General features: G+C 34.2%; 1 protein-coding gene across 1 annotated transcript in view; it reads left to right on the top strand.

Annotated features, from left to right (window-relative positions):
• Positions 1–23,386, top strand: part of LOC101973334 (3',5'-cyclic-AMP phosphodiesterase 4D-like) — a 56,619-nt gene that overhangs the window by 20,089 nt on the left and 13,144 nt on the right. The window contains 3 exon segments of the mRNA XM_078030400.1: positions 19,934–20,027; positions 21,544–21,716; positions 22,298–22,396. Coding sequence (XP_077886526.1) covers positions 19,934–20,027; positions 21,544–21,716; positions 22,298–22,396 — 366 coding nt within the window.

Genomic DNA, 23,386 nt, shown 5'->3' on the forward strand with positions numbered 1-23,386 from the left:
TCTATCTGAAGTGTGAGGAGTAAAAATTTGTTCCCAGGATGTAGGCTCCCTATTTACCTCTCTTATTGTTTCTCTTGCTGAGAAAAAACTTTTTAGTTTAAGTAAGTCCCATTTGTTGATTCTTGTTATTAACTCTTGTGCTATGGGTGTTCTATTAAGGAATTTGGAGCCCGACCCCACAATATGTAGATCGGAGCCAACTTTTTCTTCTATCAGACGCAGAGTCTCTGATTTGATATCAAGCTCCTTGATCCATTTAGAGTTAACTTTTGTGCATGGCGAGAGGAAGGGATTCAGTTTCATTTTGTTGCATATGGATTTCCAGTTTTCCCAACACCATTTGTTGAAGATGCTATCCTTCCTCCATTGCATGCTTTTAGCCCCTTTATCAAATATAAGATAGTTGTAACTTTGTGGATTAGTCTCTGTGTCCTCTATTCTATACCATTGGTCCACTCGCCTGTTTTGGTACCAGTACCATGCTGTTTTTGTCACTATTGCTCTGTAATATAGTTTGAAATCTGGTATCGCTATACCGCCTGATTCACACTTCCTGCTTAAAATTGCTTTTGCTATTCTGGGTCTTTTATTTTTCCATATGAATTTCATGATTGCTTTATCTATTTCTACAAGAAATGCCATTGGGATTTTGATTGGCATTGCATTAAACCTATAGAGAACTTTTGGTAATATCGCCATTTTGATAATGTTAGTTCTGCCTATCCATGAACAGGGTATATTTTTCCATCTTCTAAGATCTTCTTCTACTTCTCTTTTTAGGGTTCTGTAGTTTTCATTGTATAAATCTTTCACCTCTTTTGTTAGGTTGATTCCCAAGTATTTTATTTTTTTGGAGGATATTGTGAATGGGGTAGTTTTCCTCATTTCCGTTTCAGAGGTTTTGTCGCTGATATACAGAAATGCCTTTGATTTATGCGTGTTGATTTTATATCCTGCCACTTTGCTGAATTCATTTATTAGTTCTAGTAGTTTCTTTGTAGACCCTTTTGGGTCTTCTAAGTATAGAATCATGTCATCTGCAAATAGTGATAATTTAAGTTCTTCTTTTCCTATTTTTATGCCTTTAATTTCTTTCGTCTGTCTAATTGCTCTGGCCAGTGTTTCCAGAACTATATTGAATAGAAGTGGTGATAGAGGGCATCCCTGTCTTGTTCCAGATTTTAGAGGGAATGCCTTCAACTTTTGTCCATTCAGAATGATGCTAGCCTGAGGCTTAGCATAGATAGCTTTTACAATGTCAAGGTACGTTCCTGTTATCCCTAGTTTTTCAAGTGTTTTGAACATAAAGGGATGCTGTACTTTGTCGAATGCTTTCTCTGCGTCTATTGAGATGATCATATGGTTCTTATCTTTAAGTCTATTGATGTGGTGAATAACATTTATTGATTTCCGTATATTGAACCAGCCTTGCATACCAGGGATGAATCCTACTTGATCATGGTGCACAATTTTTTTGATGTGTTTTTGTATTCGATTCTCCAGAATTTTATTGAGGATTTTTGCATCTAGGTTCATTAGAGATATTGGTCTGTAGTTTTCTTTCTTTGAGGAGTCTTTGTCTGATTTCGGAATCAGGGTGATGTTGGCCTCATAGAATGAATTTGGAAGAGCTCCCTCTTTTTCTATTTCCTGAAATAACTTGAAAAGTATTGGTATTAATTCTTCTTTAAAGGTTTTGTAAAACTCTGCTGTATACCCATCCGGTCCTGGGCTTTTCTTGGTAGGTAGTTTTTTGATGGCTTCTTCAATTTCATCCATTGATATTGGTCTGTTCAAATTGTGTGTATCCTCCTGACTCAGTCTGGGCAAATCATATGACTTAAGAAATTTATCGATGTCTTCACTATCTTCTATTTTATTGGAATATAGGTTTTCAAAATAATTTCTAATTGTCTTCTGTATTTCTGTAGCATCTGTTGTGATATTGCCTTTTTCATCCCGTATGTTAGTAATTTGAGTTCTCTCTCTTCTTCTCTTTGTTAGCATGGCTAAAGGTCTGTCGATCTTATTTATTTTTTCAAAGAACCAACTTTTAGTTTTGTTAATTTTTTCAATAGTTTCTTTTGTTTCAATTTCGTTAATTTCCGCTCTGATTTTAATTATTTCTTGCCTTCTGCTACATTTGCTGTTGTTTTGCTCTTCCTTTTCTAGGGCTTTGAGATGAAGTGTGAGCTCATTTATTTGTTGGTTTTTTCTTTTTTTGAGGAATGACCACCAGGCGATGAATTTTCCTCTTAAAACTGCTTTCATTGTGTCCCATAGATTCCGATATGTTGTGTCTGTATTTTCATTTATCTCTAAGAATTTTTTTATTTCCTCCTTTATGTCTTCTGTAACCCATTGATCATTCAGTAACATATTGTTCATTTTCCATGTGATGTAGGATTTTTCCTTCCTTCTTTTATCATTGATTTCCAGTTTCATTCCATTATGATCAGATAAAATGCATGGTATTATCTCCACCGCTTTATATTTACTGAGGGTTGCCCTGTGGCATAATATATGGTCTATTTTTGAGAAGGATCCATGTGCTGCTGAGAAAAATGTATATCCATTTGATGATGGTTGATATATTCTATATATGTCAGTTAAGTCTAGGTTATTGATTGTGGTATTGAGTTCTATAGTTTCCTTGTTCAACTTTTGTTTGGAGGATCTGTCCAATGGTGAGAGAGGTGTGTTGAAGTCACCCATAATTATTGTGTTGTGGTCTATTTGATTCTTGAACTTGAGGAGAATTTGTTTTATGAATGTCGCAGCGCCATTATTTGGTGCATAAATATTGATAATTGTTATGTCTTGTTGGTGAATGGTTCCTTTTAACAGTATATAATGTCCTTCTTTATCCCTTTTGATTAACTTAGTCTTGAAGTCGATTTTATTTGATATGAGGATGGCCACCCCTGCTTGCTTACGAGGACCGTGTGCATGGTATATTTTTTCCCATCCTTTCACCTTCAGCCTGTGTATGTCTTTTCCAATCAGATGTGTCTCCTGGAGGCAGCATATTGTTGGATTTGTTTTTTTAATCCATGATATCAGCCTATGTCGCTTTATTGGAGAGTTTAAGCCATTAACATTCAGAGTTACTATTGATATATGGTTTGTACTTCCATCCATGTTTGATTATTTATCGTTTTTTTAAAAAAAAAAAATTTAGTTTGTTTTTCCATGATTATTTTTCCCCCTCGCCCTCTGTCTTTACCGAGGCACTTCCCTCTGATGGTTTTGGTTATTGTTTTTCATTTCTTCCTCGTGTAGTGTTTTGCTCAAAATGCTTTGCAATGCTGGTTTTCTGGCTGCAAATTCTTTTAACTTTTGTTTATCATGAAAGATTTTTATTTCGTTGTCATACCTGAAACTTAATTTTGCTGGATACAGAATTCTTGGTTGGCATCCATTGTCTTTCAGTGTTTGAAATACATTGTTCCATGACCTTCTTGCTTTCAGTGTCTGTGATGAAAAATCCGTTGTTAACCTTATTGGTTTACCCCTGAATGTAATCTGTCTCCTTTCTCTTGTAGCTTTTAATATTTTCTCTTTGTTCTGTATATTGGATATCTTCATAACAATGTGTCTTGGCGTTGGTCTACTGTGATTTTGTGTGCTCGGTGTCCTGTATGCATCTTCAATTTGTATATCTGTTTCCTTTTTTATTTCTGGAAAGTTTTCTGTAATTATTTCATTCAGCAGGTTACTCATTCCCTTGGTTTGAATCTCTGTACCTTCTTCTATCCCGATGACTCGTAAGTTTGGCTTTTTTATGTTATCCCATAACTCTTGGATGTTTTTCTCGTGATTTTTTACCAGCCTTTCTGAGTTGGCTAGACTCTTTTCAAGATGAAATAATTTGTCTTCATTATCTGAAGTTCTGGTTTCTACTTGCTCCACTCTGTTAGTGATACTCTCAATTGAGTTTTTAATTTGGTTTATAGTTTCCTTCATTTCCAAGATTATGTTTTGATTCTTTTTTATAATCTCTATCTCCTGATAAAGGTGCTTAACTTCTTCTTTTATCTGTTTGTGTAATACATTCTCAATGTGTTCTTTTGCTGCTTGAATTTGCTGTCTCGTATCCTCTTTAAGGTTCCATTCCATCTGTCTAAGGTGTTCCTTGAGTTCTTTATATGACCATTTTTCTGATGACTCTAGGTCCTCCTGAATATTTAGGCTGTCCTGCATTGTTTGTACTCCTTTTCTTCCTTGCTTTTTGAAGCTGCTCATGTTACTTCTTGTTCTGTTTGACTGCTGCGTTACTGTTTACTCCTATAAATTTATTTGATGCTGTAGCCGCAGGTTTCAATGAAGTTATCTCCTCCGCCGCTGTCTGATGACTGATGAATAATCATTTTTATCATGCTGTTGGATTTGGTTTGCTCATTTTTTTATGATAATTTTTGCATCTGAGTACATCAAGAACGTCAACGTGTAGATTTCTTTTTTGTTGTTGTATCCTTGTCTGGTTTTGATATTGAGGTTTTGCTGGCCTTACAGAATGAATTAGGAAAAATCTCCCCCTCTTCAAATTTTTGAAATAGTTTGGGAAGTATTAAGTAGAAAATGTTAAGCGCCAGGTAAAGGTTGGGTTGCATTGTTTTGTGGCTGGTGTCTGATTTTTTGTTCAGGCATCTTTTGTTGAAAGGAGTATCCTTTCATTTTTTAAAATTATAGCTCAAATTTTGTGAGTTAAAATTACTTTAAGATCCACATAGCAGAGGGGTGCATGTGAAAATTATGCCTGTCTAGAAGTAAACCTGTTTACATTTGTCCTTATTGCTTCAGAAGACAGGTTTTCTCTGCTTAAATCATTTCACAAAGCATACCCTATAGTGAAGAAGGAGCATTTTTTTTAATTGGAATTTCTTTTCTAATGAATGTTGCAAGTGTTTCCTGTTTTTAAATAAAGCCCTTTAGGTGAAAGATTTCAGACCAGATTAATTAGATAATGAACCTTCCTTTGTTTTCTAGATTATTATTCAATTTTTAAGATCCAACTTGCTGTTCCTCTTAATCTCAGTCATCCTTAGAACTTGTGAGGGAGCTTTCATTTTTTGAAATATAACTCAGGAACAGAGCTGCTTTATAAGTCAAATGTGGGTCCTTTGTCCCTAGAGGGCAGTAAACACAAACAGATGTAGTGCATTTATTTGAGGTTTCTTCATGTTTTAGCAATAATCAAAGTTATATACCGTTTTTCTAATGTGTAAATAGATTGAAAATCCCGTGATTTAAAATATTGGTGTTAGCTGGATGTGGTGTCACACACTAGCAACTCAAAAGGCTGAGAACAGAGAGTCCAAAGTTCAAGGCCAGCCTCAGCAATGTAGGTGAGACCCTAAACAACTTAGACTGTCTCAAAATTAATTCTTTAAAAAGGACTAGGGATACAGCACCATGGTAAAGCATGTATGTATGCATTTATGTATGTATGTGTATATATGCTAATATTGTGTGTTTGTCGACCTCTAAAAATAGTTCTAAGAGACACTGACTGCTAAAGCTATTGTGTTTAATATCTCAAGTTAAACTTTGCCTCAGAATTTTTCCAGGGGCATTTAAGTAATTGTATTTGCATTTGTGAAACTGAACAGTACCAGATATATGAGACCCTACTTTATATGAATTTGGTTCTTGGTTAATAATAATTACCAGAACTTGATTCTAAATTGAAAGGTGTAAAATAAAAGTAGGTAAATTATAGAAGTAGATAGAATAAGATATTTTCCAATAGTGTAAGTTCTACAAAAAAAATGCTATTGCCAGGACAATCCCTTTGGTTGGAGAAATCTAAGAGAATATATGTTCATCTTAATATTTCTTAAATATTTCAAGTACAATAATATAATATTTAGCTTAGAATTGATTATATTAGTAGACCTTTAGTGTAGACTCTGGAATACACATTTTTAAAAGTCCGAAATGCTATTTTTTTATTAACATATATTAATTGTACATGTCAATGGAGTTTGGTATGATATTTCCATACATACATACATATATCCTGCACTGACCAAATCATCCATTTCTCACCACCCCCCATCCTCCCCTCACTAGTCCCTGGTGATCACTATTCTACTTTCAGGTCTTTTTTTAGTTTCCACACAGAAGGGAGAACATACAGTACTTGACTTTCTGTGTTTGTCTTGTGAAAAACTGTTTTGGGAAGAAGCCAGACAGCCTAATTTTAAACTTTGGCATTACTACTTTCTGGCTTTGTGACCTTGAGCAAGACACTTGACTTCTCTGAACCCCAATTACCTCATGTTTTGGTTTTTCTTTTTCCCTATTAAAAACTGTGGCTTTTCTGTCTCGAACAGTGTTCTAAAGTCAATGATGCCAGCCATATGTTAATGTGTCAAGGATTCAACTTCATCCATAGAATTTTAAGTATCCTGAAATACTCCAGAGAGCTTGCTGATTGCTCAGAGTATCTATTAAGGACTGAGAAAATGAAGAAGAAGAGTGGGATGTAGTGATTCTCAAGAGAATTATTAGGAACAGGGAACTGAATGCTAATGGAAAGTTTTTTTTCTGTTTCAATATCTATGTTTATAAGCCATTTGCATGTTCAAGAGCGGCAGATTACAACTAGGAATCTGAATTCTAGCTGTGGTGCTGCCCCTCATACTGCGTTGTCGGACTTTCCTTTTCTGAATGTGTTGCCCCCACTCTGAATGAGAGCACATCCTTGTCTGGTTCATAGTGCATTCCCAAACACAGGCATGTCTCACTCAGGTGGGGCTGCGAATCTGGGCACCGCTTCCTAGCTAAATCAGCTGGTAGGATCCACCCTGTCTGGAGATGGGACCACAGAGATAGTAACTATGGTTCTTTCATTCAAGATGCTGTAGATTCAGCAGAAGAATTGAGGGTAAAAGAATTTGCTATTGGATTCCTATAAATGATCATAGAGCTCACATCAGCCTTTTAGATGATGAACCATCACAGACCATGGTGAGCAAAGGCAGAAAGAGGACTGGGTTTGCCTCAGCTGTCATCCATGGGACAAGTTATCAAGTGTTTAAGAACGTCCATCTTTTGACTTTAAAATGGGCAGAGTATCTATCTTACTGAGATGTTGCAAAGATAAGAAACAAGGTATATAAAACTCTCATTGCATAATAGATGCCTAATAACTTGAGACAGTTTAAAATCCACAGAAGTCAAGTCTGACAGTAAGAGTTGCACCATTCTGGATCCATCTGAATTTCTCTTCTGGATTGTCTAGAATCCTCCCCAAGTTCTTCCTACCATGGCAGTAGGAACAAGCTTCTAGTCTGTTCTGTGTAATGGGAAAAAAATAAAATGAATTTTAATTTAGCTTTGAGCTTAAAAAAGACTTCTTATTCCCTTGAAATATGGAAATCTTCCTTGGTACTTTTTACTTAACACTTGCAGTAATCTTCTGGCAGCATAATAGGGATTTACAGTTGAATCAATTCAAATTCGACACCTCTCTGAGCATTAGTGCACGTTTTTGCTGATGGAAATCTGTGGAATGGAGACACCATTGTGTTCAGCAAGAGAATGGGCAGTGGACAGTCAGAAGCAGGGGAAACCACATGTGTTTTGGGGTCATTTTTTAAGACAGGTTCTGTGGTTTTGCCATATATAATTTGTTTTATATGTTTTTGGTGACATTGCTGAGGGTAACACCTCTGATCCTTTCCTATCTCCTATAGGTGGTTAAAAATGTTGCTAATTTTTGCTTTTGCATCAGTGAACAACCTTTTCGTGATTGTGATCATTAACTACCTCAAGAAATATAGAAAAAGAGTAAGATATATATTTTCTCTCAATGATTCTACCTTCTGATTGTAGAGGCTAAACTCATGGCAGTAGAAACAACTAGAACAGAGATTATCAACACTGGAATATTCAGAAAATTGGGGGAACACAGTGTGGGGTGCTTCTCTGGTGAGCCAGAGGCTAAGGAGACTGGACACCCTGAAGTCCATAGGAAAATCATTTGCCATGAAGGATTGCTCTGTCCCACCCACAGGACTTCCAGCTGTTCATGTAGATGAAAGTTCCAGCAGCTGTTCATGTAGATAAAAAAACACCCTTATAATAATCTGAGCCTAGAACCCAGCTCCTTTTTACATGCACACACGAAATATTTTTACATGGTTTTATCCACACTAGCTTTTCAGTAATGCAGCAACAGCATCATGTTAAGTGAAGTTTGTACTTGATTATATTTGAAGGCTTCCGAGAGTAATCCTAACTATTTCAGGAGAAAAACACAGTCTTTCTAATATAATTTCAGTGTGTTCATTTTTATGCTGCTGTAACTTTCATGGCCATCTTCCATATCGGAGAAATCACAGTGAACACTTACATAGCTTTTACTGTTCCAAGTGCTTCAATTATATGCACTGATTTAATTCCTACAGCAACCCTATTAGGTGGACACTATTCTCATTTCCCAGATGACTAAATTGAAGCATTAAACATTTAAATAAGTCCCTCAAGGTCATAGCTAGACAGGAATAGTAAGATCTAACCTTCTAATGATTTTTAATATGGTTGTATACAATATTTATGTTTTGTATTATTCAATATAAATTCTTTTACTTCTCCTTATGTTACTGATATAAACCATTCTACTTATTTTTGAAAAATTATCTACATAGAGAGTATTTAGTCTGTGTGCCTATATTTAGCAAAGTATATTTACAGGAATTGTCATTAAGAATTTCAATTCAGGATACAAGAAATATTTGTTGTAAAAAGAAAATGTTAACTTGCCAAAGAATAAAATCGACTGGTGGATAGATAACAAGGAGTCAGGACAGTGAGCCTGAGCTTGCTGAGAACCACTTTGAAGTATGACTTGGATTTAAATGATAGGGGGTGACACGCATTGGGAGCTCACCACTGGGTGTGTTGCTGCCTGGAGGCCTTTGCTCTGGGTATGCCCCTAGCCTGGATCCCCCTCCCAGGGCTCTGGGTTATTGCCTCACTGCTCCAGATCTCTGGATGACCATCATCTCAGAGAGGCTTCCCAGATCCTCTGTGTCCTAACACTTCATTGCCCTCCTCTCCTTTCTCTTCCTCCATTGCCCTTATCATCCTGTGGTGTGTTTTGTCTTGCTAACTAAGTTGTTGCATATAAGCTCCAGGTAGAAGAATGTGTTTTGTTTATACTGTGTCCCCCAGCATGTGGGACAGTGGTTGGCATATAGTAGGAGCTTAGTAGAAAATATTTTTTTTGTATGAAGGGGTGAATAAAGGATAATTAAAATTTGGAGAAGGACAGGAATAGTTATGTTTGAGACATACTTTAATAACTTAAATCTGACTTTGAAGGGCTGGTTTGAGGCAGGCAGAGTGGAAGGAGGAGGGAGCTAGTAAAGATAGGGAAATGGGGGCTGCTGGTCCAAGAGACAGTTGGAATTCTAGCCTTCCAGGGACAGAATGGATATGTCAAAGAGCAGCTGAAAACAGTTTTGCATTTAGGAATTAGGAGCAGCAATCTGGATCCCACAGAGGAATGTAGATGCTTTGAAGTTACAGGCTGAGGCTGGATTTGAGGAAATTAGGTCTGGCAATGGAAATCAGTATGGCCCTGGAGGGGGAAAGGTCAGAAGAGAGAAAATAGTGGAGATTCAATGACAGAATTTCAGATCTGAGACACAGAGTGACATGATGCAGATGAAAGGAAACAAGGTATATTAAGGAAAGAAGTAGTAATCCGAGAGTTAAAAAAGTGATGGTATGGGGTTGGGGTGGTAGCTAAGTTGGTAGAGCATTTGCCTCGTATGTGTGAGGCACTGGGTTCAAATAAAAACAGATAATATAAAGATACTGTGTCTTTGTTCAACTAAGACAATATTTTAAAAATGTTGATATGATAATGGAATTATTGTTATCAATATCATCTGATATCTATTTGTTTTATTATATATCATTATTTCAAGTGCTTTGCATATATTATTTTATTATTTTATTCTAATTAGTTATGTGTGAGGGTAGAATGCATTTTGATGCATCATACGTAAATGGAGTATAACTTCTCATTTGTCTAGTTGTACATGATGTAGAGTTACACATTACATTTACTCCTCCTAACTGTTCTGGCTATTGATTACTGTATAATAAATCACTTCAAACTTGAAATACAATTTATTTTTACTAGTTTCCATGATTTTGTGGGCATGGCTACACATTCTCATTTGGGGTCCCTTGTGGTTGCAGTCAGATAGTGGATGGGGCTGGAGTCATCTGAAAGCTAAACTGAGCTGCATGACCAGGATGGCTTCTTCATCTTGGTCTGGTTGGTGACTGGGTAGATGTGTGTGCTTGTTTTTAGGCAGGCACAATCTCTCCATATCTCCCACTCCATACTTTCCTACATATCAGCACAGGGATTCCAATAGCAAATTCAAAGAAAGCAAGGTGAAAGCTCAAGGCCTCTGTGACTTAGCCTCAGCAGTCATGCATTATCATGTGGGTACACAAGCCAGCTCAGATTCAGCGTAGTGGAGTGATGTGACTCATTAGGAGTCTTTTGCAGATTAGCTGCTGCACTAACCAATTTGGAAGTTAAGATTATAGTCCAGGTGCTGGGTGAATTGGGGAAATTCATATTTTCTCTCAAAGTGTTTTGTTTATGTGGAAATGAGAGATTGGAGGGAATGAAATTGAAGGTACTTTCTATTTTACTCTTTTAAGTATTTGGATTGATATGACGGAAGTGGGAATAGAAAGGAACAAAAGGAAAGTAATGGCATTTTATGAAAGATAGGATTTGGTCAGGATGATGGGTGAAGGAGAGAAGGTAATGTGGTAGAGGGGAACATGTCAGGGTTACTCGAGGATTCAGTTAGATGATTTATATTAAACACCTGACAGTGTGTGACTCACATGAGACACCTATTGGATGATAGGAGTCACGGATTTCATCTGAGACACTGGAAACAACCTGGGCCCCCTGACTGCAATGGGAGTTAGTTATGATAAGAACTACTTTAAATAGAAAAATGTTTCATAGTTTTGAAAAAGTTTGACGTGACTGGCAGGACATTTGAAAGGGAAGAGTATTATATTTTTGGAAATACAGTACTAATGTTCAACTTAGAAGTAGTCATTGAAGAGTGTAGGCCTGGGCGAAAGTCTGTGGAGATCCTGAGTTAGGGAATTAATAGAAGAAAGCAAAGAAGGGATGGTCAGAGCAGTGGAAAGAAAAGAAGTTCAGGATGCTGGGAGTTCAGGGAAAGTGTTAAGAGTGATCAAGCAAGGCTGAACACTTCAAAGAAGGTAAAGAGGATGAAAGACCATATTTTTTTTTAAAAAAGTTTTGCCTTTTTTCTTATCTTTTGTAAAGGATTAAGAGAAATTTAGGGAATAAAACACAAGGGTGTAAATAGCAACTAAGAACTTCAGCATCAGGGAATCAACAGAATTTCAAAATGAAGAAAATGCAGTGGTCTCCCTCTTACCTACAGAGGATATGTTCTAGGACCCCCACTGGCCGCCTAAAACAGTGAAGAATACCAAAACCTACATATACTGTATTTTTTCTTGTATAAACATAATGATGAAATTTATAAATCAGGCCTAATAAGAGATCAACAAGATAAAATAGAATAATTTTAACAATATGCCAAAATTAAAGTTACTAAAACTTCTGACTGTTTATTTCTAGAATTTTCCACTTAATGTTTTTTGATTAACAAACTGTAGAAAGTGAAACTGCAGACAAGGAAGAACTGCTGTATTTATGATGAGGGCATACTATCTAAGACAAACCTGAACAACAGAAGTACTTCAATGACAGGAAGAATGTGCAGTAATCATATCATTAAGTCACAAAAGAGTTGAGAATAAAATTTTGAGATGGAGATGAGGGAGAATGGGCAGGATTTTATGTTAAAATAGGGCAAAAGCAAGATTTCCCCCTTTTCTCATACAAAAGACCTCTTTAATATAAAAAATTACAGAGTAATACTACTCTAAACCATACATAAAAATGTTTTTTCTGAAAGAATCACATTCTATATAGTAGTGATTACTCTTCAACTTAGTTCTGTATTCCTAAAAGCCACTTTAAGTTTACAGCCATAAAAATGTTCCCTTCTGATCAAAATATAGATCCTGAAATCTATATACAAAACATTGCATTCTTTATCCATATGCAGCTTGTTAGCTTTTGGATTCATTTTCTCCCAAGTCAGATTTATAATAAATCATCTCTACATTAAGATTTTGGAAATTAAAGAGCTCAGGCACACATAGCCCCACCAAAAAAAAAAAAAAAAGGACCTAAGACCAGCCATACCATACAGGTGAGAGGCTGCAACATTGAATTTGTGAATTCTGGGCATAGGTCACATTTTCTAATCCCTTGGCTTTTATTATGAACAGGGGAAGAACCATGGTTATATCTAGGTCACCAAGGAAGCCGCTTGTTTTGGATTTGAGGAATCCAAGAGAAAGGAAAGTAATTAAAATGCATGCTTATAGTTTTCAGAGCAGCATTTATGTGGATGTAAGTAAAGTCCAAGAATATTAAAGTTCATAGAAATGGTTCCAGAAGGGTTGTCAGTCTTTGTCTAAGAATGAGCTGCGGATTTTGAATAGTGTCATGGTCGTTATGCATCTCTGTAAGAGGGAAGCCCCATTCATCTTTCTCACCGCAGCCTCCGAGCTGTAGGGAGACAGTTATTAAATGGTGTTCACCGGGTCAGGTGAAAAACCTCTTCCCCAGAGGCTCTCCCTGCCAGCCAATCACAAAGCAGCCTGCACCAGGTCCACACCCCCTGCCCTCACACTCTGGAGAATGGAGTACGATTGGTGCATAGTTGGGGTTCTGTGGGAGGGGTTTCTTGTCACTCTTCCCAGCTTCCCTGCAGTTCCTTATTTGGTAGCTTTTGACAGAACTAGTCTTTCTTGCAGCTAAGCATCTTGATATACATTATTCATTAAGCCCTGGAGCTGGGAGAGAGAAAGATGCAAACCCTTAGATCTTTAGCTATTCTTTTATCACATGGATTTTCTTTATTCAGAATAATTGTTGAATTTTGTTCCATTCTGGAGTTTTACAAATGGCATATATTTAATGGGAAGATGACTGGATGGAACCTAATACGAGGCATTATTTTGTATACTTAATTACCAAAATCTTTAAAATCCCACACTGGCTTATGGGGATTATGAAAGTATAAAGGATTTGAAGATACACATATTTTTGAACATATTTATCATATATATAAACATTTTTGATAAGCAATCAAAAATGCCTGAAGCAAACTATTTGCTATCAGTGTCGTGGGGCTACATAAAGGTAAGATTGATTTTTCCTTTGAAAACTCCTGGTTACTCCGATTACATAATTGATAGTGTTAACAAATTATGATGGTATTTAAGCCTTCTAAGCAATTCTATATTTTTCCCTTTTACACAAACTATGAAAGAAATATGTGTTTTCGGTTTTCAAGATAAGATTGGATAACTTTTTATCATGTGTAGTTTGTTAAAATAGCTTTTTGATGTGCAGTGATTCTTCTGTTTGTAATATGGTATAAGTTTGTGTTGTGCTTTAAAATATCAAGGTAATTAAATAAATTCATTTGCAAATAATTTTTAGCCAAATTTCCTATTCTGATTTATGGATTCCAATTAACATGTAACACTTTAAAGGTTATACAGTTAATTTATGGCTCTTGCTAAATGCCTGTACTACTTTAATATGACAAAGATATTTTTTTCCATTTTTGGATATACAACTCTAGATTACATTAAAAATTGACATTGAATATTTAACTGATATTTGTCTCAAAATGAAAATTGATTATCTTAGTGTAAAATTATAAAAAAAAAGTTTGTATGATGATGATGCTTTTGTTAATCTCAAGAAGTGAATTAATACACTGAATTTAATAAGAATGTGTTCATATTTAGCAAGCTTTTTGCCTGTTCTGTGGTAATGGTAGCATGGTGTTCTACCTCCATGATGGTAATGAAAGGTAGAAAAACTTAGTTCAGTTCTGGGTGAAGTATCACTTCAGAAAGTGAGGCTCATCCTTTATTATTGAGGCAATTGCACAAATTTTTAAAGATTAATTTTTCCATTACTTTAAGGACTTGAAGTTTGAAATATTTTATCTGTTTCTTTGCTTATTTTAAAGGACATTTCCCCCTTTACTTTTGAGATTTTCTTGAATTTTTAGAAAACATTTCAATTTTTAAATTTATGGATGATCCAGATTTTTAAAATGTTTTTAAATATATATAGATTTTCATTATGTGAATTCTGCTAAGCATTTCTTTTCTACTTTTTTAAATACAGAAAAGTATAGAAAGTAACCCAAAAAACCCATAATCCCTCTGACTCCTCAATTTATCTCTTAGCTTTTAGCCAGTTCATATTTGATACACTTTTAAAGGCTTTATGTTTATATTTTGGGTATGAACAATACCTCCAAGAATCTAAATATACAGATGTGGTCTTATGCATTTTGAAGATTTTATTTTTATGCAGCCAATTTAAATTTAAGTAGCTTTTAATACTGATATATTCCAAACTTGTCACAGAACAGCAAATTAAATGATTTTTTAGTGGAAAATTATAGCTAAATATAAGTGTTTTCTTTCTGTTTGAGCTGTACGTACTACCTTCTTGAATGTATACTAGGAGGATATGTAATATATATATATATATATATATATATATATATATATATATATATCCAGTAGCACAGTGGCATGATTAAGGATTTCAGAAAACTATATTTTAAAATATTTTAATTATATTTTTGTTTCTTTAATTTATTTATTTATTCTAATTTTTATACATGGCAGCACAATGAATTTCAATTCATAGCACACATATAGAGTACAATTTTTCATTTCTCTGGTTGTACACAAAGTGGAGTCACACCATTCATATCTTCATACATGTACTTAGGGTAAGGATGGTGGAATGAGACGGACATAATTTGTTTTATTTTGTTTTCTTAAATCTTTTTTTAAAGTTTTTTTGTAGTTGTGTATGGAAATATTGCATTTATTTGTTTATTTTTATTTGGTGCTGAGGATTGAACCCAGTGCCTCACACATGCTAGGCAAGCGCTCTGCCACTAGTCTACAACCCCAGCCCTAACAATCTTAAATATAGAACTTATATACAATCTTGAATGTAAACCAGAGAACTTTAGTTCTGAAATGTAAAGCACACCATTCAGATATGCATTTTCACTTTTCTTTAAGCCTTTTAAATGCTACTCACAGATATTCTGATGCTTAATGAAAACAAAGAATTTATAAATCTTCCTCATGTTTTTATTCATTGCAACCATGATTCTGTTTTATTTTCTAATTACTTAAACCAAAACTAACAAGAAATTCCCAAGTAGAAAATATTTAGAGGCTACTTTAAAAATAACTAAATGCTCAATTAAATCGCAACCAATTTTTAATTGAAAATCAATTCAGAGTTTTGTGTCTTTTAAATCTATTAATCAAGAAATATAATGATATTTCAAGAAGAATACATTTTATTAACTTTTAAAATCATCATTTTTCCCCAGTCATGGTAATTTTCATGTAATTATTTTAGTAAATGTTACAGAGTTATCTCAAAATAAGAAAAATTCTACTTAGATTTTAAAATTTTTGTTGAATACTTTAGTATATGGTTCTTTAGTATATCAGGCTATACACTCCAAAACCAATTTGTAAGATCAGCTAATAGTTGAGAAAGCAATTGTGGTGATTTTTGTGGTTATTAGTTTAGTTTCTCTGGATTCAAAGTTTTGTGTAATAGCCAAATAGTAAAATGATTTTTATTCCTTTTAGAAAATATCCTTATGTTTTAACCTAATGGATGCTTTGACAGTACTCCATAGGAAATCCCTCATAATTCTTTCCTTTGGGAAGAGAGAGGTTGCTTCAAATATTGTCAGTTATAATTATGATAAAATTAAATATTGACTTTATTGGAGCACCTTGCAAACCTTGGTAAAGAGATAGATGTGTGATAATGGATTTCTCCAACCCAGGATTTTTCTGTTTGAACAAAAACAAAAGAATATTCTGGGCATAATGTGTATGATATGAAATATTCAATGGAATATGCAGTCTTGTTTATTCAGTCTACACAATAGATTCTCTGGCATTTTTTGCTTTAGTTATCTGTACTAACTGGCTATTTTGATGAATTATATATTTTAATCACCAGAAAAATTATGCATCAGTAATTTGTGTCCCAGATTTGCAGGTAACAAATATTTTTCTATTTGTACATATGACAATATATTCCTTCTAAGTTAGAGCTTGTGCACAAGTTAGAAGATGGGTCTGTGAATACCTGGATCCTCATCTAATTTTTCCACTTACCCCAGAAGATTTAGTGTTTAGTTACATTGACAGGGTACAGGTGGACACCTTCCCTGTACTGACTGCTGAGGGGATGGCAGAGGCTGAAAAGACTGCCTATTTCACACCTTTTACATAAAATGACTTTGTGATTATAGCAACTTACAGCTTATGACAGGGACAATGTCTAGTCAAAGAGATACTTACTTGAATACATGCTTTAAATGTTAATAGCAGACTGTCTTTTTAAGTGTGTGTGTGTTTGTGTGTGTGTGTGTGTGTGTGTGTGTGTGTACTTCTATTTAATGGATGTTTTCAAAGGTGGATTTCATCTGTAAAGCAAGATGTGTTGTCCACTCTTCAATCTGTGTGAGATTATATATGATATAGTATGTTTTTGAACATAGTTTCCTCTAGGTCTTAAATTCTTTTATGGGATTAGATGAAGAGGGGGCTAGTCATTACTATAATCAAGTCTTTCAAGTGCATGTTCTTCAATCATAAAAATTAATATCAATTTTTTAAAAAACACACAAAAATAGGAATTGAGTATCAAAAAGAGGGCTAGGAAAAAGAACTCAAATAAGTTAAGCAACTATTATGTGCCAGACTAAATAAAAGACACTTTCCATTACAATAATTAATCAGTAACCCATAATTTACTCAAGGATACATAATTTAATAAGATGGACAGGAAAAATTTGAACAGTATTGCAAACATCTTACGAATATTCTTAGAAGGCCTTTCTAGTAGATGACACTATAAAATGCTAAGTGAAAACAAGAAGCAACTATGTTTTATATGTTATATGATGCCAATTTTTAATTGAAAAATCTCACAGAGGTTAAAAAAGGGCATAAAAGAAAATATAACTGATTGTGATTGTTTCTAAGTAATGGGTTTACATGGTTTCTTGCTTTCTTCTGTATAGCATTCTGGGTTTTCTATCACATGTGCATTTTATAATTAGCAAGAGGTTACAAAAAGAAAGTAGAGTAAGAAGGTAACCATTGTGTTCCTGGGTTTGAGAATAAGGTTCCTAGACCTGTGAATTGACAACTATAACTTGTATTTATCTTGACCAGTTCGTTTTTGACAGCCAGGGAGTGCTAGTATGCATTACTGTGTCCAGCAGTTTATTGATTTGTTGTTGTGATGACCTTCTGCAGTGCTTAGTAGGGAGAGTTCAATCCTTATGCCTAATTTAGATGATCAATAAGATTGACTTTTGGAGAGATTTAACTACATTGAGTTAGATCATATTTGTAACAATTATATAGAGAAGCAGTACTTTTTGAACATTCTAAATAAGCTAATTTAACACTAAGAAATAATTGCATTTCAAACATTTCTAAAAGATAAATTCACTGCTCTTATCCAGACTTAAATGAGAATTTCTAGTGAAGCTCAACCACTTAAAGGCTGCTAAAGATGAGGAATGATGTATCTGGCTTTGGTCAAGTATCTTATATATTAAGATACTCTATATATTAATATTCTCTATATTAAGAGAAATATTAAAAGCATATTTAAAAGCCTATTTGGGCTGTTTTCAAAGTCAAAGGAAGATATATTTAGAAGCAACTACTATGTCAGTACTGTCAATTCTTTAATAAGAGATGACCTAAGGGGAATGAAAATGCCAAGAGTAGTGTCTAAAGATGCTTAAGGGTATATTACTCCAACAGTTGAGTTGCTGTATGTATGGGTATTAAGATTAAATGAGTTTGTGATCATATTAGAAATGACACAGTATTGTATACAGGAAAGTAAGTAAATAAAATATATTCACACAGAAAGAAAGAAATATAAAATAATAGCAACAAGGAAAAATAATATAGAATGTGTCTATAATAAAACTTGAGGCACAGATTGGAGGGAAGAAGAAAGGAGAAAATATATTAGAAGAAATATCTGATGTGTTAACTGCTAGCTGAATATCTTCACTGTTGACACAAGACATTAAGGCAAAGATACACAAAATATCCTAAAACTCCAGAGAGGATGTATTCAAGGAAGAATAAATACATCTGCGATCCTAATAGAATACCTTTTTATATATGGTGGCAAAAGAAAATCTTAACATTCAGATACAGGTGAGATTGGACATGTTCAAGGTTGTATGGCCATAGACTGAATGTCCAGATTCAACAGCAAGCAATACCCTTAAAGGAAAAGCAATCAAAATAGTTACAGTGGAAGTTAAAGGCAGAATAACAACTCAAAAAGGCTGAAGTTAAATAGATGTCAACTTAGAATTTTTTACCTAGCAATATTAGCCTTCAAAATTTCTAATATGAATAAAGATACTTTCAAGGAAGAGGAGAAAACATAAGAGAATTCGCCATCAATTCACCTGCTTTAAAGAAATATAAAAATAGTTCTTTAAGCACCAAATATTTGACAGAAGAAAAAAAAATGAGGCAGGAAGAAATGATGAGCTAAAAGTAAATGGCAAATATGTGGCCAAATATAATTGAAAAACAGTGGGCATAATAGTTATTTTATTTATAAATTGCAATAAAAACATAAAAAACAGGAAGGGTATAAATTTTTAAGGTTCTATCATTTTTTGGAAATAGTAAGTGCATTATATATATTAGATTGTGATAAACCGAGGATGCATTTTGAAATCTCTAAGTTGTACATTAGCCACTAGCCACGTATGACTGTTGAGTATACATGATTAGACAAAATTTAAATGTGTTTAAGTGTAAAAGAATAAAATCATTTTATTGAAGATTTTTTTTAAAGCAGCGGATGTGCAGAGAAGTATCAAATCTTTGAAAATGTTGGCAATGCCGCGTGGTATCTTTGGATAAAACAAGCACTGTAGCTTTAGTAAAATAAGTTGCAAAGTAATAAAATACAATAATGAAAGTTGATGGGGTTTTTGTTTGTTTGTTTGTTTCATGACTTGGAAATTGGGTTGGCAAATTCTGTGAATGTTGAAAACCAATAAGCCTTTTACTTTTTACTTGAAAAAAATTTTTAAAGAATATATTATGTAGTGTTTATTTAAGTTTTATTTTTCCACAGTTCCCCAAAAGTACTCAAATCTATTAAAGTTTACTTTGGCATAAAATAATACCAATATTATTTATATATTCATTTCTGGTAATGATAAACCAAATGATAAAAATATACCATGCTTAGTCACGTGAAAACACTTTTGTGTGCTTATAAATTATATTTTTATCTAAATACCAATAATACATTTAAAGTGTATAATTGTTTTTACTATTAATTGTCATTGATTGTCAAAATCTGTGCTATTCAATGTCATAGCCACCAGCCACACACTATTTAAATTGAGAATAATTATACAAAATTCAAAATTCTGTGTCTTGTTCACATTTACCACATTTCAAGTGTGTGGCAGTCACCTGTGCCTGGCAGCCACTGTCACAAGTGACACAGCTTATGGTTCTTTCCTATGATTGCAGAAGGTTGTGTTGAAGAGTTCTCCTCTAAATTGTCAAGGCAATTTAAAATTTTAGGGATGTATCTTTCTATGTCCCAGGATACGCTTAAGTTAATTCACTTAAAATTTCCTCTTCTGTTATTTCATTTTACCTTTTGGTTTTTCAGTTTAAAAGGTTGCTTAATCGGGAGCTCACCCATCTCTCTGAAATGAGCCCGTCTGGAAACCAAGTGTCAGAGTACATATCAAACACATTCTTAGGTGAGAATAACTCCATGCAGCTTAAAATTTTTCTTTTGAATTGTTAGCTTGCTGGTTTTTGGAGAGGGATTGAAGCACCAACTTATTTTGGAAATCAAATAAGTGTCAAAAATTCCATTTGTATTTATTACCTTAATAATTTGATACTGTAAACTTCTAAGCCTTAGAATATAAGGTAACAAAGTAAATTTTTTTTTATTTACTCAGTGGTGCCAGGGATTAAATTCAGGTCTTCACACATACAAACATTTTACCACTGAGCTACATCCCTAGACAGTTTTTTTTCATAATACAGAACAGTACAATGTATTTTATAAGATATTTATGCATGCATTTGACAAATTTTTCTTAAGTGCTTCCCTGGCTGGGCACTAGGTGCTTAATGATAAATTAGAAATAGCCCTGCCCTTGATGATTTGATTGTCTAATTCGTACCATGCCTGGCAACCTGGTGAGCAAGTACAGTGCAACTGCTAAAGAATAGTGTGCTAATAATAGCTGAAAGTATGATGTTCTGGGGCAGCCCCTCTACCTCATCAGGAGAAAGAAAGTGCAATAAGTGAAAATCAGTAATTTGAACAAATCCTTGATTTAAAATTATTTTCAAAACAAAACTGTTTTGATGGCTGATTGGCACATTACTGAACAGACATGAATGGGTAGGTTTGCTGACTGCTTGAAATAGTGGAAGAATGAATGTACCAAGATATCTTGATTTTACTGTAGAAAAAGATAAAGAGCATTGGTGTAAAATCACTTAATAACTTATAATTGGAATTCTCTGTGGTTCCCATAAAACTTGGTTACATCATAACTTATCTAATGTGGTATAGAAAAAGAAAGGACCTGAGTTATTCAAGTCATTGAATATGCGTGTTTCCATTTTTTATTTTTTTTAATTTACCTCGTCAAATGTCAAAAGGGACTACTTCCCTTTGTATTTTTTTCCTTAGAAAGCTTATTTCTATAATAACAGGAAATAAAGGGGAAACCTATATTTTCTTTCAAAAAATGCTGCTTCAATTCCCATAGTCTGATCGGTTTTAATTAGCTGTTAGATTTGTACACTGCTATTTTTATTATATTTGTGTTTGAAGTTTTTATTATTTTAAAGTATGTGTTGAAAATGGAAATCCTTAGTTGGCAAGAGCAGTTTCAAGCCTCTATGTTATTGCCATACAGTAATGGAGTTGGTGAACAGAGCAAATAATCAAGAATTGTACTTTCTGTGAGTCTGCTGTCATGATTAAGTCTTGCATGATTTTTTTCATTGGGTGATCTATCAGGAAGTAACCACTAGGCATTTGATATTAATTAGTTTATAATGGAATTTATTTGCTTAATTTTGTATGTGAGGATATCAAGTTTTCATCAAATTATGAATATTCAACTCTATTAGAAAAGTATAACTTGTAAATATTTCCCAGTGACTAATTATATCCTGCCTAATTATGCATGTTGTGTTTTTTAAAGTAGAATTCATAATAATTGTAGAACAATTTCTAAATTTCTTAAGATAAGCAACATGAAGTGGAAATTTCTTCTCCAACTCAGAAGGAAAAAGAGAAAAAGAAAAGGCCAATGTCTCAGATCAGTAGAGTCAAGAAATTGATGTATAGTTCTAGTCTGACTAATTCAAGTATCCCAAGGTTTGGAGTTAAAACAGAACAAGAAGATGTTCTGGCCAAGGTAAGATAATTTCAGAGAGTGTAATCATAAGTATGCAGTGATGTTTTGCATGAATTTTGATTTCTTCTCTTTTAAATAGATGGAAAAGTTCATTAATTTATAAGTTTGTTTTGAAAATGGAAAAGCACTTTATAAAGCTCTTTCAGTTATTTGAATTTATTAATATGTGGATTTAAACAGGTGGTTTAGTACACATTTCTTACTTTTTTTGTATCTTCATTTGATTTTTGGTCTGAAGAAGTTAGAAGTCTGTCATCTCTTCTGGGTTGTACAAGAATAGTTAAGTTTCTGTGAGTAAATATTATCCATTGAAGAAATGCTTTGGGATTGATATTCAAATATTCAAAATCTGTGAACGTGATGTGTTGTCAGAATTATAATCTAAGCAATGCTTCACCGTTTTCAGTACATTTAAGTAAATTTTCCTAAAGTTTGCTTTTATTTTTATGGTATATTGCTTATATTTAAAATGAGTCATTGTTTAAATATATCTAACAATTTTTTAGATTTTTAAATATTTGCGTTTCATTGCCTCATGTTCTTCCACTTTCTAATTATTTGGTGTAATTTTTCAATGCCAGGAACTAGAAGATGTGAACAAATGGGGTCTTCATGTTTTCAGAATAGCTGAGTTGTCTGGTAACTGGCCTCTTACTGTTATTATGCACACCATATTTCAGGTATAGCAGTTCTATCACATCTCTTTTGTGCAGGGACTGACTGTTGAGTCTATGAAAAGTGTATGCATTTTGTCTTCCTTATCACTCACCCTTTTTGTTAAAAGTATTTATATTTTAGTTGTAGTTGGACACAATACCTTTATTTTGTTTATTCATTTTTAGGTGGTCCTGAGGATCAACCCAGGGACTGACTCTCACATGCAAGGCAAATGCCGTGACGCTGAGCCACAACCCCAGCCCCACTCACCCTTTTTTGTTGTTGTTCATTTTGATAGTATCTTTTCCCTTATCTGTTCCTTTTCCAAGGGACAAATAAAGGTAGAGAAATGTGGAGTGTGGATAAAACAAAAATAAATTTTATTTTTGTTTTTTTTTCCATCTGAGAAAAAGATGTGATATGGGAGAATGAAGCAATTCATTAAAACAACAGTTTAAGATTCATCTTTATGACCCTGACTTGCATAGGGAATGGAATGCTAACTTTAAAAAATGAGTAACTTCCCTGCAGACTAACCTCAGAACATAATTTCTTTAATCTGCTACTACCTTTTCCATATTCACTACATTTTCTTTTGGAGCCCTTGCCTCGGCTCAGAGTGAGATTTAAATTAGAATTTGAGTCTGTTACTGATACACTGGGACTAGAATGGGAAACTCCAGTTCTAGAATGAGGTTGGAGCTGGTGGGGCTGAGGCAATGGTGCTCCAGTGCTGGTGCCTCCATGGTCATGGTATACTGAAGCTTTTATAGTAGGTAGTACATTCCTGAGACCTTAGGTTTGGATAAAGCAGTATTGTCCTCCAGAAGGACAACTCAACTCTGATATTGTCCCATAAGTTCCTAGATCTTCCCAAATATTTTCACGTCTCTCACTGCACATGGGAAAGTGCTATTTCTGTTTCTGAGTCATCTGTAGGAAGCCCTGGTGGTTTTGTGTGTGTGTGTGTGTGTGTGTGTGTGTGTGTGTGTGTGTGTGCAAGGGGGGGTTGT

Source organism: Ictidomys tridecemlineatus, chromosome 13 (genome assembly GCF_052094955.1).
Source record: "Ictidomys tridecemlineatus isolate mIctTri1 chromosome 13, mIctTri1.hap1, whole genome shotgun sequence".
Lineage (NCBI taxonomy): Eukaryota > Metazoa > Chordata > Mammalia > Rodentia > Sciuridae > Ictidomys > Ictidomys tridecemlineatus.